The sequence below is a fragment of the Babylonia areolata genome, chromosome 8 (assembly GCF_041734735.1).
Source record: "Babylonia areolata isolate BAREFJ2019XMU chromosome 8, ASM4173473v1, whole genome shotgun sequence".
Classification (NCBI taxonomy): Eukaryota; Metazoa; Mollusca; class Gastropoda; order Neogastropoda; family Buccinidae; genus Babylonia; species Babylonia areolata.
The window spans coordinates 31,665,331-31,680,330 of NC_134883.1; the positions used below are offsets into that span (position 1 = coordinate 31,665,331).

At 41.6% G+C, this 15,000-nt stretch overlaps 1 protein-coding gene across 2 annotated transcripts in view; it reads right to left on the reverse strand.

Annotated features, from left to right (window-relative positions):
* Positions 1 to 15,000, reverse strand: part of LOC143285144 (cyclin-dependent kinase 20-like) — a 28,156-nt gene that overhangs the window by 7,331 nt on the left and 5,825 nt on the right. For both annotated transcript variants that reach the window (XM_076592372.1, XM_076592370.1), the window contains exons 2-7: positions 14,505 to 14,623; positions 13,137 to 13,210; positions 11,592 to 11,820; positions 8,510 to 8,631; positions 4,546 to 4,608; positions 3,856 to 3,907 (exon numbers count right to left, since the gene is read on the reverse strand). In XM_076592372.1, the coding sequence (XP_076448487.1) occupies positions 3,856 to 3,907; positions 4,546 to 4,608; positions 8,510 to 8,631; positions 11,592 to 11,820; positions 13,137 to 13,210; positions 14,505 to 14,579 (615 nt within the window). In that variant the 5' untranslated portion in view covers positions 14,580 to 14,623. The remainder of the gene's footprint in view (positions 1 to 3,855; positions 3,908 to 4,545; positions 4,609 to 8,509; positions 8,632 to 11,591; positions 11,821 to 13,136; positions 13,211 to 14,504; positions 14,624 to 15,000) is intronic.

Below are 15,000 nucleotides of genomic sequence, written 5' to 3' on the forward strand. Positions count from 1 at the left end.
ATGGGAAAAAATATTTGTGAATGTGGGATTTGATCCCATGTGTTCAGATTCTCTCCCTGCCTCGGCAGACACATTACCACTAGGCCACCACTCCATCTGATACACATATATTAACATACATACAACTGTCATCAGTGTGCACAGAGGTTAACTCACTCCAGACAAAGGCCCCGATTGAAGCCCTACTGTTTACAACCATCTCAGATGAAGGGCACCGATTGGGGCCTTAGATAGCTTTGGATATTTGGAGTGGCACCCAACTTCCAAAATGACATTATGAACTAAGAATATCTTAACTGACCTTTCCACTCTCCACTGCGAACAATAAATGCAGTGTGTGTTGTTGTGCTCGCGAGCAGGAGAGTTATTTTCACAGTGACTGGTTCACATGAACAGTGTGTGTTGACAATGGCATCTGACCCAGTTTCGTCCCAGTCACAAGGCAGGCAACAGAATCAGACAAACGGGCCCTTTCATGGCTGTATAATGTTCTGAATTTAATCTGTTTAAAGTTTTTGTGCTTGCCTGGATAAGTTTACATGTCATTTGTGTGTACAAATTTTAATTTCGAACAAAAAATATGGATATTTTCATCATCTCACTGAGTGATAGCATAAGAAGGGAGGAAGTTTTCTATTTTGTCCCCAACTAATTTGTTATCTTACTGATTAATTTTGAAGTTTTCAGTTCATACATTCTAACATTTGTTTTTTGGGGATTTTATTTCTTACCTATACAGGTGGGTCGTCTGTGGGGAAAGTCAGGGGAGCTACCTGACAGTACTCAGTGAGTTAACAAACTTTGCACATTGTCTCCAAATTGTCTGATACTCATACACATACCCTTTCCTTTTGCTCTCTCTCTCTCTCTCTCTCTCTCTCTCTCTCAGGTAAAGTATTATAGTGTTTGAGTTTGAGTTGTAGGCCTGGAAAATAAAGTATGTGTGAGTTCTGTGCAAATCATCAGCAAAAGGATCAGAGATAATAATGTAAATGTTATTTTGCACGCAATATACAAGTTGCTAATAAAACAACATTGTTTGTAATACACACATACTAAAACAAAAAAGAAAAAAAAAAGAAAAAAAAAGAAAAGAAAGAAATCCTGATGATTTTATCATAGTTGGTATCATAGTTGGTGTGTGCTAAGAATGTCTGCAATTCTGTTACCCACTGACTTCTAATATAGATATGGAATCTTACATTTGATCTTCAGCATGCACGCATAAATACAAAATGAGGGCTCTGACACTTAGCAGAGGCTTTCTTGTGTGTCTTTTCCATGAAAGGGGTGGAATGGCTGGCTTCTATGTATGGCATTGCACTCAGTTTGTGGGCTGGATCATTTTTGCGCACGCATTTGAATTTTTGGAGGCAAGCACGTTATCAACTATAATGTGAAACCTTTTTCTTGCTCAACTGGTGCAATATTTCATTTTTTGCTGAATTTCAACCCACGTGCTTTTACAATGTAGTGTGCCTAACGCACAGTTGAAATCTGCCAAACCACTGTCATGAATCAAAATTGCATCAAGGTCAAGGTCAACCAAAAGATCTAGGAGCATGACATTCATGGCAATGATAAAGAATCAAACCTTCCAATAAATCAAAATAAAACAGCTCACAAACTGCTCACTAGGGGTGGAGGGGGCTGGGTGTGTGTGGGGGGGGTGGGGGGGGGGGGGGGGGTAGACAGAACGGATTCAAGAAGGCAGAGACTGACAGAGCAGACAAGAAAGAAGATGACATATGAAGAGAGTTCGGTGATAACATCAAGGCTTTGACATCCTTTCAAAATGGCTATGACAGCGATCAACCCATCAATCCTCGACTTCTTATTTATGGTTTTGATGCGCGCCATACTAGGAAATTTCTTTCAAATTTGTAGAATGAACCTTATGGGCCAAAGCACCCTGTAGTCAGTACAACACATACTGAGTCTATGGTTTCTCCCCAGAATATTTCACTTCACATTGTTTAAAGCCTTCAAAGTAAAGCCACACATTGTACTTCACTTCAAGTGCATATGGTAAGTCTTTTTACTGTTAACCCTTTCACCGCCAGTTAATTTAGAGTACAAAATTTCCTTGTGGTATAAACACAGAAAAGACAATGGCTAAGAATAACTGGGGATTCCCCCTGCGATGTACAGAAAATATGGCCTATCCTACCACCGAACATTAACCCCTAGGCTGCCTATATGACGAGATAACTTGTCATGGCAAGCATGTACGCTTCGCTGCCACAATGACGAGATAACTTGTCATCGAAATATTCTGACTTTTCCCTGTTTTGCGTTCAGTTCGTTGGCAAAAATGCTGGTAGCTTTAGCTTGGGGAATCTTTCTGGATTCTATTCATAGCTAGAAACCCCATCTACGTCATGAGGCAGTCCTTTATTTGAATGTTTTGGTTGGGTTACTGTCCCGGTGTTTGCCTGGCTCCTCTCCTCGCTCGCTCAACAAAATGTCGGACTGACACCGTGCTCAAGACATGCAATCGTAGTGAACTAAATCAACCAAGATTGCTGTCTTTTGCTGATGCTCAGAAAGAATTGAAGTGTAAACTCGAAGAAGACAGTGATGAACATTTATAGGACGATCTGATTGAAAATAAAGGGAGCAATCAAGAGAGTGGCCAAGATACGAATATCAGTGAGTGATGCTGGCTGTGCAAACCTTAGCAGACGACAGAGAGTGACTGAATTATTAGCAGGACAGTGTGAGCAATTTTCTTGGCACTCAGCCAACGCGGTCTGATGAGAACTGCATAAAGTGACCATGTGAGAGGGGTGAAGAGGATGGGGGTGAAGACTGAGGGGGTGTGGCCTCTCATCCACATTATCACTTGGAGAAGTCACAATGCATTGTATATCTCTTTTTTTTTTCTTTTTTTTTTTATTGTGGTTGTTCTAGTATGATTTTGTGTATGCAGATATCCAGAAAATATGATATTTTAGTGCAAATTACCTGACTAATGTTAGTAATGAACAAGTTGAAAATGTGACAAAAAACAAAACACTGATTTCAAAACAACAGCATGTCACTAAAAATATATAAAACGGGAAAACATTATGTGTTTTGTGTTCTTTATTCATTTACCTTTCAGAAAATATATACTTTTATAGGTCTTTTTCCAATAACAAAGAGCACAGAATTTTAAAAAAATGTATACCCATTTTTTGTGAAAAAAACCTGGCAAATAGATTTCACTTAAATCTTATTTTCCTGGCAGCGAAAGGGTTAAGAGCAGTAGGTTCATGGATAACAGACCAATGAATGGTCACCTTTCAGTGACATGGGTCCTCTACCACACCTGTGCATAAATGCGAGCTTGGTGGTGAAAGGGTTAAAGACTTTATGTGTGGTACAATAGGTTTCTTGTTTCCCATCTTCATCGTCTTCTTTTTTTTTTTTCTTTTTTTTTCTTCCCCTGGATGAAATAATACTGTTTGAATCTGGTTTAATCGATGTGCTTGTCTAGCAATCCTTAACATCAACCTGTTCACCAGGGAAGCTGTGGCCTCAGTGTGGAGGCAGATGCTGCAGAAAGGCCTTTCAAAGGTAGAAGAGATGCATGCCCTGCGTTTTGAACTTAAGCGACTGAGAAAGGCCTAAAATCTGACAGACAGACCAGCATCAGACGTCACCTGTGCAGTGAGGGAGGGTGTGCCACAGCCGTACTGTCCTGTACAGCCACACCTAACACTCTATCATGATAGTCATCACCATTGGGAGGGGGTCACGCGACACCAAAGCCTCCTGAAACTGTTTATCTAGCGATCAAGGAGTCAGCCTGTTTTTCATAAATGGGTCATAGTTAAAAGAAACTGGTAAACACTATAACCACTGACTTACTGGAAACACTGGCGAGTTGTTCAGAAGTTCTCCAAATATACACCCAGCAGCCCTGCAACACACACACTTGCTTGTTTCGGAAAACACAATATTTGGAAATCATACAGTGTTTTGTGTTGGGGTTTTTTTTGTGTTTTTTTAAGTCACTTTTCTTAAGTAGCTGCAGAGAGAAATGTTAATCTCATTCTGGATCCAGCATTGGGTCACTATCTACTCAAAGGACAATGATACAATCAGTTTGTTTGTGATGTTTTATTTTTTGGTGGGTCTCTCTCTCTCTCTCTCCAATGTATTGCTTATCCTTGTATGTGCTTTTGTATATCCCCCTCCCCCACATGCCCACTTGACAGAGGCAGAATGACCATATCATTAAAACATTCGAGTCTGGTTTCAAGTTTGAGTTTGAGTCTGAGTTCTCTCTCTCCCTCTCTCTTTCTCTCTCTCTCTCTCTCTCTCTCTCTCTCGCTGTGCCTGTGTCTCTTTTTCAGTGTACCTACCAACCAGCCCCTCTCTTTCTCACTCTCCTTTATTTGTTGTTCATGATAGCAATGTCATTGTTGTGCCTATGTGTTTGTCTGTTTACATACCATTCAATCAATCTGTGTGTGTGTGTGTGTGTGCACCCATACATTTGTGCATGTGTATGTGTGTGTGTGGGGGGGGGGGATTGGGGTGTATCCACTGACTCACCAAAGGTCAACTCCTTCATCATATTTCCGAGCACCATAAAGAAGTTCAGGAGCTCTGTACCACCTGAATACAGACAGAATCAGAACAAAAACATTGTATTGTATTGTCACAGTGCTAGATGAGTAAGGTGACCACCCAACTACCCATTTTTCACTCACAGAACACAGGAACAGAAGAAGCAGACTGCTGGCTGGCTGGATAGATGGACTGACTATTATCTGTCTGACCAGTATACCTTACACTTGCCACCTTGTTGCTTCTAACCAGGCAAGAGTGGTTATTTTGTCACACCTTGTGTCTGACTAGTTAACAGAGTGGTTTGTTGTTGTTGTTGTTGTTTCTTGCTTCCCCTACAGATTTCTGACCAGTCCACAGAATGGTTGCTTTCCAACTCGCACCTTGAAGCATCTGCACAGTCCAAAGAGTGGTTATTTTTGGTCTCCACCTAGGAGGAAGGTGGCAGAATGGTGAAGATACTTATCTGCCGATACAGTGCCCGTGAGGGTCTGGGTTTGAACTGCACTCTCACCATTTCTCCCAAGTTTGACTGGAAAATCAAACTGAGCGTCTAGTCTTTTGGATGAGATAATAAACCGAGGTCCCGTGTGCAGCACACACTTGATGCGCTGAGAAAGAGCCTTGGGCAACAGAAGTGTTGTCCTCTGGCAAAATTCTGTGAAAGAACTCCTCTCTAACAGGTATATAAATATATAAAGCAAGCATTCAAGGCCTGACAAGTGCGTTGGGTTATGCTGCAGTCAGGCATCTGCCTAGCAGATGCGGTTTAGCGTATATGAACTTGTTTGAATGCAGTGACTCCTCCTTGAGAAACTGAAACTGAAACAGGGCAGTTACTTTTAATACCTTGTGGTGTCTGACCAGTCAACAGGGCAGTCATCATTCACACCTCTCACCTTGTGGTGTCTGACCAGTCAACAGGGCAGTCATCATTCACACCTCTCACCTTGTGGTGTCTGACCAGTCAACAGGGCAGTCATCATTCACACCTCTCACCTTGTGGTGTCTGACCAGTCAACAGGGCAGTTATCATTCATACCTCTCACCTTGTGGTGTCTGACCAGTCAACAGGGCAGTCATCATTCACACCTCTCACCTTGTGGTGTCTGACCAGTCCACAGGGCAGTCATCATTCACACCTCTCACCTTGTGGTGTCTGACCAGTCCACAGGGCAGTTATCATTCACACCTCTCACCTTGTGGTGTCTGACCAGTCAACAGGGCAGTTATCATTCACACCTCTCACCTTGTGGTGTCTGACCAGTCAACAGGGCAGTTATCATTCATACCTCTCACCTTGTGGTGTCTGACCAGTCCACAGGGCAGTTATCATTCACACCTCTCACCTTGTGGTGTCTGACCAGTCAACAGGGCAGTCATCATTCACACCTCTCACCTTGTGGTGTCTGACCAGTCAACAGGGCAGTTATCATTCACACCTCTCACCTTGTGGTGTCTGACCAGTCAACAGGGCAGTCATCATTCACACCTCTCACCTTGTGGTGTCTGACCAGTCACCAGGGCAGTTATCATTCACACCTCTCACCTTGTGGTGTCTGACCAGTCCACAGGGCAGTTATCATTCACACCTCTCACCTTGTGGTGTCTGACCAGTCCACAGGGCAGTCATCATTCACACCTCTCACCTTGTGGTGTCTGACCAGTCAACAGGGCAGTCATCATTCACACCTCTCACCTTGTGGTGTCTGACCAGTCAACAGGGCAGTTATCATTCACACCTCTCACCTTGTGGTGTCTGACCAGTCAACAGGGCAGTCATCATTCACACCTCTCACCTTGTGGTGTCTGACCAGTCACCAGGGCAGTTATCATTCACACCTCTCACCTTGTGGTGTCTGACCAGTCCACAGGGCAGTTATCATTCACACCTCTCACCTTGTGGTGTCTGACCAGTCCACAGGGCAGTTATCATTCACACCTCTCACCTTGTGGTGTCTGACCAGTCCACAGGGCAGTTATCATTCACACCTCTCACCTTGTGGTGTCTGACCAGTCCACAGGGCAGTCATCATTCATACCTCTCACCTTGTGGTGTCTGACCAGTCAACAGGGCAGTCATCATTCACACCTCTCACCTTGTGGCGTCTGACCAGTCCACAGGGCAGTCATCATTCATACCTCTCACCTTGTGGTGTCTGACCAGTCAACAGGGCAGTCATCATTCACACCTCTCACCTTGTGGTGTCTGACCAGTCCACAGGGCAGTCATCATTCATACCTCTCACCTTGTGGTGTCTGACCAGTCCACAGGGCAGTCATCATTCACACCTCTCACCTTGTGGTGTCTGACCAGTCAACAGGGCAGTCATCATTCACACCTCTCACCTTGTGGTGTCTGACCAGTCCACAGGGCAGTCATCATTCACACCTCTCACCTTGTGGTGTCTGACCAGTCCACAGGGCAGTTATCATTCATACCTCTCACCTTGTGGTGTCTGACCAGTCCACAGGGCAGTTATCATTCATACCTCTCACCTTGTGGTGTCTGACCAGTCCACAGGGCAGTTATCATTCATACCTCTCACCTTGTGGTGTCTGACCAGTCAACAGGGCAGTCATCATTCACACCTCTCACCTTGTGGTGTCTGACCAGTCCACAGGGCAGTTATCATTCACACCTCTCACCTTGTGGTGTCTGACCAGTCAACAGGGCAGTCATCATTCATACCTCTCACCTTGTGGTGTCTGACCAGTCCACAGGGCAGTTATCATTCACACCTCTCACCTTGTGGTGTCTGACCAGTCCACAGGGCAGTTATCATTCACACCTCTCACCTTGTGGTGTCTGACCAGTCAACAGGGCAGTCATCATTCATACCTCTCACCTTGTGGTGTCTGACCAGTCAACAGGGCAGTTATCATTCACACCTCTCACCTTGTGGTGTCTGACCAGTCCACAGGGCAGTTATCATTCACACCTCTCACCTTGTGGTGTCTGACCAGTCCACAGGGCAGTCATCATTCACACCTCTCACCTTGTGGTGTCTGACCAGTCCACAGGGCAGTTATCATTCACACCTCTCACCTTGTGGTGTCTGACCAGTCAACAGGGCAGTCATCATTCACACCTCTCACCTTGTGGTGTCTGACCAGTCCACAGGGCAGTTATCATTCACACCTCTCACCTTGTGGTGTCTGACCAGTCAACAGGGCAGTCATCATTCATACCTCTCACCTTGTGGTGTCTGACCAGTCCACAGGGCAGTCATCATTCATACCTCTCACCTTGTGGTGTCTGACCAGTCAACAGGGCAGTCATCATTCACACCTCTCACCTTGTGGTGTCTGACCAGTCCACAGGGCAGTTATCATTCACACCTCTCACCTTGTGGTGTCTGACCAGTCAACAGGGCAGTCATCATTCATACCTCTCACCTTGTGGTGTCTGACCAGTCCACAGGGCAGTCATCATTCATACCTCTCACCTTGTGGTGTCTGACCAGTCAACAGGGCAGTCATCATTCACACCTCTCACCTTGTGGTGTCTGACCAGTCAACAGGGCAGTCATCATTCATACCTCTCACCTTGTGGTGTCTGACCAGTCAACAGGGCAGTTATCATTCATACCTCTCACCTTGTGGTGTCTGACCAGTCAACAGGGCAGTTATCATTCACACCTCTCACCTTGTGGTGTCTGACCAGTCAACAGGGCAGTCATCATTCACACCTCTCACCTTGTGGTGTCTGACCAGTCAACAGGGCAGTTATCATTCACACCTCTCACCTTGTGGTGTCTGACCAGTCAACAGGGCAGTTATCATTCACACCTCTCACCTTGTGGTGTCTGACCAGTCAACAGGGCAGTCATCATTCACACCTCTCACCTTGTGGTGTCTGACCAGTCCACAGGGCAGTTATCATTCACACCTCTCACCTTGTGGTGTCTGACCAGTCAACAGGGCAGTCATCATTCATACCTCTCACCTTGTGGCCACCTGATGGCTGTACTGGCGCTCCCCTTGGTTCTGGAAGACGCGGGCCAGGCCAAAGTCGGCCAACTTGAGGTGCCCTGTGGAGCTGATCAACAGGTTGGCTGGCTTCAGGTCCTGATGGGGTGTGGGGGGTGGGGGAGGGGGAGTGGGGGTGGGGGAGGAGGGGGGTAGGGGATGACAGAACAGCGACAATGTTACTGTCAGTCATAAAACAAGGTGTGTGGGTGGTGGGGTGGGGTTGGGATGTTTTTATATGTGTGTGTGAGTGAGTGTGTACTGGGTGATATTTGTGTGTGTGTGTGTGTGTGTGTGTGTGTTTGTATATGTGTGTGTATTTATGTATTTTCTTCCACTGCAAAAAATACTTATGCACTTTTGACTTTTCCTATGGTGTGATAATGTTAGATATGCCTTTGATGATCACGGTCAGGGTTCAGTTTCAAAGCAGAACTTATCTTCATGTAATCATTTGTCATTGAGCTTCTCTCACCAAATTATTATGAATTTTCTTCTCTTTTTTTTCCCTTCTTTCTTTTTTTTTTTTTTTTTTTTTTTTCCAAATATTTGACACAAATACCCATCACTTATCCATAATCAAAATTTCAATTCCTGGTCAGTGTCAATGTGATTATTAGTTGTCTCCCCTGCACCATGCAGTTACAGTATGAAATGTGCCAGATGACAAAAAAGCAAACGTTTAATCATCAAAAACCTTTATGTGTGAGTAGTTGGAGTTCTTTTTAATTCATGAACATGATTCAGAATTTACATGACAATTCTGGAATGTTTCTTGATAAATGGTTACCATCTGGTTCACAAGCTCAATATTCATAAATCATCAAAACAAAATAACATTTGTGTTTAGGATGTTTATAGTGTGAATTTCTACAAAGAATTTATGCTGGTGATCAAGTGTTTGATGATCTTAAGCAAATAAGTTAATGGGCCTTAAAGGGTACTAGATACTTGATGCAAGACACAAGAATTTTTTTTAATTATCTGAAATAGAGAATTTGTTTGCATGTTTGCTGACAGAAAAATGTTGTTCTGTCAGTGGAACATTTTGGCATGCAGAAATGCCAGCTAGACAGATGGCAGTTCATGATCATTTGCAAGAACATGCACTGTATCCATAAAACTCATTCTCGCTTTGCTCAAAACACAACATTCATACAACTCAGCCAGACTTCTGTGCTTCTCTATCCATCACATTAGCACCACCCCCCCCCCCACCCCCCCCTCCCCCACACACACTTTCTCCACACTGTCACGAACACTTGTACTCTTCACAAAAAACATACCAGACCCATTCACAAGACAAAATGAACAGACAGACTATAATGACTGAAACTGATACTATAAAGCACAATGTTATTCCAATCCCTGTATATGAAAAATATGATACCTAGGCTGTATTAAATCTAGTTGTGTTTCCTGAAAATCTGAAGTGAGATGAGTCTGATGTCGATCTTGACCCAGTTTCTAAACAATGAACATCTGCTTGCTGATATTGCAAACGAAATCAATACGGATTTGGATGACGATAACAGTGATGTCGAGTTACCTTAATTTTTTTATTTTTTTATTTTTTTTTTTAATCAATTGAAAAATCTAATGCTGCTGAATATTCAGTGTTCAATAATTTTTTTTCCTCAGTAGTAAAAAAATAAAAAAATAAATAAAATTTAAAAAATCCTGTATATCTGATGCTTTAAGTTTAAGATTTTGTTGCATTTTTTGTTGTTTAATTTTTTTCACAACAAAAAGTAAAACAAAGTAGTGTTCACATAATATAAATCAAAGGCATTGTTTTCTGAAAATTTCAGTACTTTGTTTCAATTTGGATAATCACTATGTGCCCCTCATCCATAACGTTCTGCGACTTACGTGTTTTCATGATTTTTTTAAATTTCATTTTTTTTTGTTTTTGTTGAACTGATCAGGATCTGAACGTGGGATTTGCCTCTGCACTGTTTTGTTGTTTTTTTTTCACCTGTACCAGGTCACTTCAAATGAAGGGGAAAAAAAAAGATTGATTTGGATGAAATGATATCCTAAGAATCTTTTCATCACATTTCTGGAAATGATGAGTAAAAGGAAAATTTTGTTTTGACATTTCTATGTGGCGAGTGTGTGTATGTTGCGGAGTTTCTTCCCTTGGCACAGCACTCTCATTGCCTCATGGCACAAAGTTGTGTGGTAGGCACAGGGATATCAACTAAACCGATTTCAAAGACACTTGATAGTATCTTTCTCCCTCTGCACCTACACGGTTGGTGCATTGTTGTTGCTGTTGTTTTAGGTTGGGGTCTTTTTTTGCTTTGTTTTCGGGTTATTATTTTTTTACTTCTTAGCCTGACTGTCTAATACTTAACGTATAATGATTAGAACTTTTCCTAAAATCAATCTGTTGAAACTTATGTGAAGCTGTCGCTGCACTTGCTTATTCTGTGCACATACACTTCGTCCAACGGTCTAACAAAAATTATAAATACTATCTGGTCTACTACACTGGTATAAAAGACAGAATATTGCCGTTATATCAAATGCATTTGTTGTAGTGATGTTATTACAGTTCAGCCTATCATTTTTGATTGAGTTAATGAAGCCTCAGTTACATGAAAGTGTGTCATCTGCAGTCACTGGGGACATTGATGCTTTTGATTTTTTTTTTTTTTTTTTTTTTTTTTTTACATTGATCACCAGGTGTGTCCCTTGTTCAATGAAAGACTTCCAATTTACACATACTAAGATTTGATTTTTTTTTTTTTTTTTTTAACTGTACTTCAAGCTTTCTCAAATGTTAATGTTTGATTCCAGCCTCCATCTGTTCTGTTTCTTCCTACTCACCATACAACTCCCCTTCCTTCCTTCCTCTTCCTTTCTTTTTTTCTTTTTCTTTCTTTCTTTAATGATAATATTCAAATGCAAAAATTAATATCTCAGCTACACACGTCTACAATAACCAGTATCTCTGATGGGTCATTCAACAAAATTCCTTCCTTCCTTTCTTGCACGCTCCCAGCATAACAAACCATATCTTCATAAAAGCATCACAAGTGTGTCACACTTACCCGATGCATGATGTTGTTTTCGTGCAGGAAGGCAAGACCTTTGAACAACATCAGCATGTATGATTTGACCTGGGCCTCGGTGAGAGGTCGCTCCGACTTGCGGATGACCTCGGACAGGTCAGACAGCATGTACTCGAATACGAGGACAATCATGGAGCCATGGGGAAATACTTCACGGAGGCGAACAACATACGGGTTGTCTTCAATTTGCTGTAGAGCCTTGATTTCCCTGATAAACAAGACAGGTTGTATACAGTCTATATATATATATATGTACATGATGATATGGTGATATGTATATTTATATAGCGTCTATCCTTGGTCAGAGACCAAACTCTAAGCACTTTACAAACATGGAGTCATTTTCACAACAGGCTGCCTGCCTGGGTAGAGCTGACTGTCGGCTGCCAGTGGGCGCTCATCATTCATTTCCTGTGTCATTAAATCAGGTTCAGTCACGCACACATACACACTCATACAGACATGTAACATTTTACATGTATGACCTTTTCTTTCATTTACTCCACCATGTAGGCGGCCATACTCTGTTTTTGGAGGTGTGTGTGCTGGGTATGTTCTTGTTTCCATAAGCCACCGAACACTGTCATGGATCACAGGATTTTTAATATGCGTATTTGATCTTCTGTGCACGTATATACATGAAGGGGGTTCAGGCACTAGCAAGTCTGCGCATACGTTGACCTGGGAGATTGGAAAAGTCTCCACCCTTTACAAAGCAGGCGCCGCATCCGAGATTCAAACTCCAGACCCTCAGATTGAAAGTTCAATGCTTTAACCACTCAGCTATTGCACCCGTCTTTGTATATATATATATATATATATATATATATATATATATATATATATATATATATGTGTGTGTGTGTGTGTGTGTGTGTGTGTGTGTGTGTGTGTGTGTAAAAATGTATATATATACATTATATATGTGTGTGTGTGAGCGTGTGTGTGTGTGTGTGTGTAGATATATCAAATACATAAATAAACCAATCAATAAATACAACAGAACAATAAACATGACATGGATTCAAAGATGACTGCATGCTCGCATTTTGAAACATATCTTCCTAACTCTAAACAATGCAAAAGAATTTACATGTTATTTCTTCAGTTTTAAGACAGATTTCAAATGACTACTGATTCAGAAATCTTCTCTCTCTCTCTCTCTCTCTCTTTCTAATCAAACCATAGAGTGAAAACTGTTGGGAAGGATGCAGCAAAAATATTTTCTTTCTTTCTTTCTTGATTAAGTTTTTCACTGTCAGCATTTCTAAACAGATTATAACACAATGCATAATGGGGTAGCGTGGGGAGGGGGGGGTTCTGTTTACCCCTTTCCTTCAGCCACAGATACTCCAGTAGCTGACAGATGCTGATGGCAGGCCAGTCTTCTTTTTTTTTTTTTTTTTTTTTTTTTTTTTAATGTTATGTGTGCAAGTGTGAATGCTCTGTCTCTGTGCCCTTAATTGTTGGTGTTTTTTTTTTTATAATTAACTGAAGCAGGACTCATATGGTGTAAAACCCTACCTCAGAGCAGTGTTGGGGATGCCTTCCTCAGGGTTCCTCAGTGACACCTTTTTCAGTGCCACAACTTCACCACTCTGCAAAACATGATTAGAAAAGATATACAAACCGGTGTTGATCTATTCACATAATAATTAATATACATGAAAATTAAGTTCCAACTCTGCGGAATTTGATGATCAAGTGTGTGTGTGTGTGTGTGTGTGTGTCTGTCTGCCTGTCTGTCTGCCTGTCTGTGTCTCTGCACATGCATATTGTATATGTGTGAGTGTGTGCATTTGTGTGGCTAGAGGCAAGTGAGTTGTGTGTGTGTGTTTGCATGTTTGCGCAGCCTAGAATTGTACAGAATTGAGTATTTTTATTCTCATGAAACCTAAGTGTTTATAAATTATATAAGACACAAGTGCGTCTGTTGGAGAGGGGTGTTATGTATGTGTACTGTATTGTATTGTATTGTATTGCAACTGCATTCTGCTGCATTGTATTGGATCGTAAAACTTTACCTTTCACAACAGATTTTTGTGTTGTGGGAAATTCAGCAAGAGCAGCTTGTTGCCATAGTGTAGGTTTATTTCTGTCTTTTTTTGTTTGTGTTTGTTTTGTTTTGTGGTCTGCAAATGTATCCGCTTTACTATCATCTGATGAGAGCATATTTGCAGTTGTGTTTTTTTGTTGTTTTTTTCTGTACTAAATGTATGCCCTACATGGAATTTGGTTGACTGTCTCATGCAGAAGACTAGCAACCCACACAAACATTCAATGTCTAGTGAAGATGGGAATAAAAAAAAATCCCAGTCCATGCAGGCATCTAACCCAGGACTCTCACTTCCTATTTCCTTATCTGGTGCATAACCACAAGCCCACCACTCTTGTGCATATACTGTATATTTGTGTGTGTGTGTGTGTGTGTGTGTGTGTGTGTGTGTGTGTGTGTGTGTGTGTGTGTGTATGTGTGTGTGTGTGTGTGTGTGTGTGTGCGTTTGACCTGTCTGATACAATATTGAACATAAATGATATTTTGACTATTTGAGTCATATCTACAGAACAAACCATGTAAAAATAAAATAAACATGTATGAATTTTGGTGAACTGTCCCTTGCAGAAAATACATTAAAAACAAACAAACAAACAAAAAAACATATTCCCACAATGCAGATAGCTCAATTTGGACATGAACCTTTAAGTTTAGCATAACTGAAATACGCGTCTCATAAAAAATTGCAAATGTTAAATGTAATTTGTATATAGAGCAATAATCATACAATCAATACCAACACAGGATCAATGTCCAAATGATAAGAATGAATATATAGAGCAAATAATTTACATATATATATATTCCATAGGTCACAAGCTTTGACAATATCTCACCTCAATATGTTTGGCTTTCAAAACAATGCCATGTGCCCCTTCTCCAATCCGTCCCAAAATACTGTACTGCTCCATAGCTGACGTTCCTTGACTGAAATTCTTTAGGATCTGCTCCTTGTCTGAAAGTGAAACCAATGGATCCAACAATGAATTTAAATGTTCAAAGTGTGTCAGTGGTCTGAGAGAGAGAACGTTTGTTCTTTACCAAATATATCCCGCACTTTCAGGTTTCAACAAATCTGATGGATGATTCAAGATAAGGTTGACTGAGCATCATCGTATTATTCATTCATACTAAAGAGAAAATTATATTATGCAGATTTACTCTCTTACTAGGTTAAATCAATTTTTAGAATCTCTCTCCCTCCCTCTCTCTCTCTCTCTCTCTCACACACACACACACCTGGATTCCCCACCTCCCACATTACCAACACACACACACACACACACACACACACACACACACACACACACACACATTCCTATGTGAAACGCA